Source organism: Austrofundulus limnaeus, unplaced genomic scaffold, assembly GCF_001266775.1.
Source record: "Austrofundulus limnaeus strain Quisiro unplaced genomic scaffold, Austrofundulus_limnaeus-1.0 Scaffold339, whole genome shotgun sequence".
Lineage (NCBI taxonomy): Eukaryota > Metazoa > Chordata > Actinopteri > Cyprinodontiformes > Rivulidae > Austrofundulus > Austrofundulus limnaeus.
The window spans coordinates 553,472-554,944 of NW_013952741.1; the positions used below are offsets into that span (position 1 = coordinate 553,472).

The 1,473-nt window shown below is 42.8% G+C and overlaps 1 protein-coding gene across 1 annotated transcript in view; it reads right to left on the bottom strand.

Annotated features, from left to right (window-relative positions):
• The window catches only part of cables2a (Cdk5 and Abl enzyme substrate 2a), a gene marked incomplete at its 3' end in the record, with an annotated part of 10,980 nt that overhangs the window by 3,912 nt on the left and 5,595 nt on the right, over nt 1-1,473 (bottom strand). The window contains 2 exon segments of the mRNA XM_014022720.1: nt 969-1,066; nt 1,138-1,306. Of these exon segments, the coding sequence (XP_013878174.1) occupies nt 969-1,066; nt 1,138-1,306 (267 nt within the window).

Here is a 1,473-nt window from a genome sequence, read left to right on the forward strand (position 1 = left end):
AAAAAAAAAACTACGGTTGTTTCGCTATGCGTGAGCGCACGCACGCACATGTGTGTGTGTACAGGTTTTTGCTTCATGGTGGGTACAATTATTGACCATTTCCCCGGTACACACAGCCTGGTGAGGTTAGGGTTTGGGTCAGGTGTGTAGTCTACCTGGGAGGTTATGGTTGGCTATAGAATTGACGGGAAAAAGAATGGAAGTCAATGCAAAGTCCCCATGAGGATAGAACAACAAACGTGTGTGTGTGGGAGGTGTGGAGCGGAGCCGGCGAGCAGAGCGCAGTGTTATTAGGAGAGATGAGACTGTCGGCAGGCGACCATTGAAACTGCTGGATTATTTTTATGGAACATGATGAAAACCAAACTGGTCGCACTCTAGAGCCCTGATTATTGCACTCCAAGCAGTCCTTTGTGATATGAATATTGCACACATTGATATTGCAATGACAATTAATTTGCAATATATTGTGCAGCCCTAAAATAAATACACCAATCTTTTTGATTTATTTGTGAAAAGCTGACATAATGACAGGGAAATACATTCATCATAAAGAAAACAGGACTTCTGTTGAGAAACCCACCTGGATAAATCAGATTTATACAATTCAAAAGCAAAAATKCTAAAACTTCAACATTTGTATCAASTTACTCTTTGGCTATATTTAGGTTGCAAAAGATTTAGACGTATTTGGTCTTTAARATCTAATTTGGGTGGCCAGAAAGTCAATTTAAAAAAGCCTGAAGAAATTTGATTAAAGTGATTTGGATAAATGGGTATAAATCTAATTTAGTGCAACTTTGTGCTTAAAATAAAATCTGAAYGTTCATGAAGGGATTTAAGGTCTGATCAAGTCTTTGGAGTCTGAATTGTTAGTAAAGTAATTGTTGTAATATATCAGAATATACATTTGCATATAAACATAATAAAGTGACCCAACATATAAAAAATGTTGCCGTTCTGCTCACCACATATGATGCAAATATCAGGACCCTCTTGTGTCTCCCACAGGGCCACTGAGGGTCGCTGAGCAGGTTCGGGTCATAATCTGCTGCCTCGTCTGCATCTGAAACACACGACAGACACGTGTGAATCCTGCGAACTGTAGCAGGAGCGGGTTCGGGGTCAGAGACGTACGTGGGTCTTGTGCGACACTGTTGTTCAGACGAGCTGWGGCGGAGCTTCTCGGCCCGGTGCCACGGAATCGGGACTGAGGGGTCTGAGCTGGGCAGCTCTCTGGCACGCTGCTGTTCTTCTGTCTCACYAACGCATTGGTCGGGTAGAGGAACTGAGCGTAGGACACCGTCTACACAGCAAAAACAGCAGTGTTAACATTTCAGTGTTAAGCGTTTGGGTGTTGATTTACCCCCCCCCCCCGTGTTATTTTAACACTTGCTGAATAAACTGACAACCAGCGTTGGTGTCAATTCACAATGTTGATTTCCTCAGTGTTGTCTCAACACTGGACAGTGT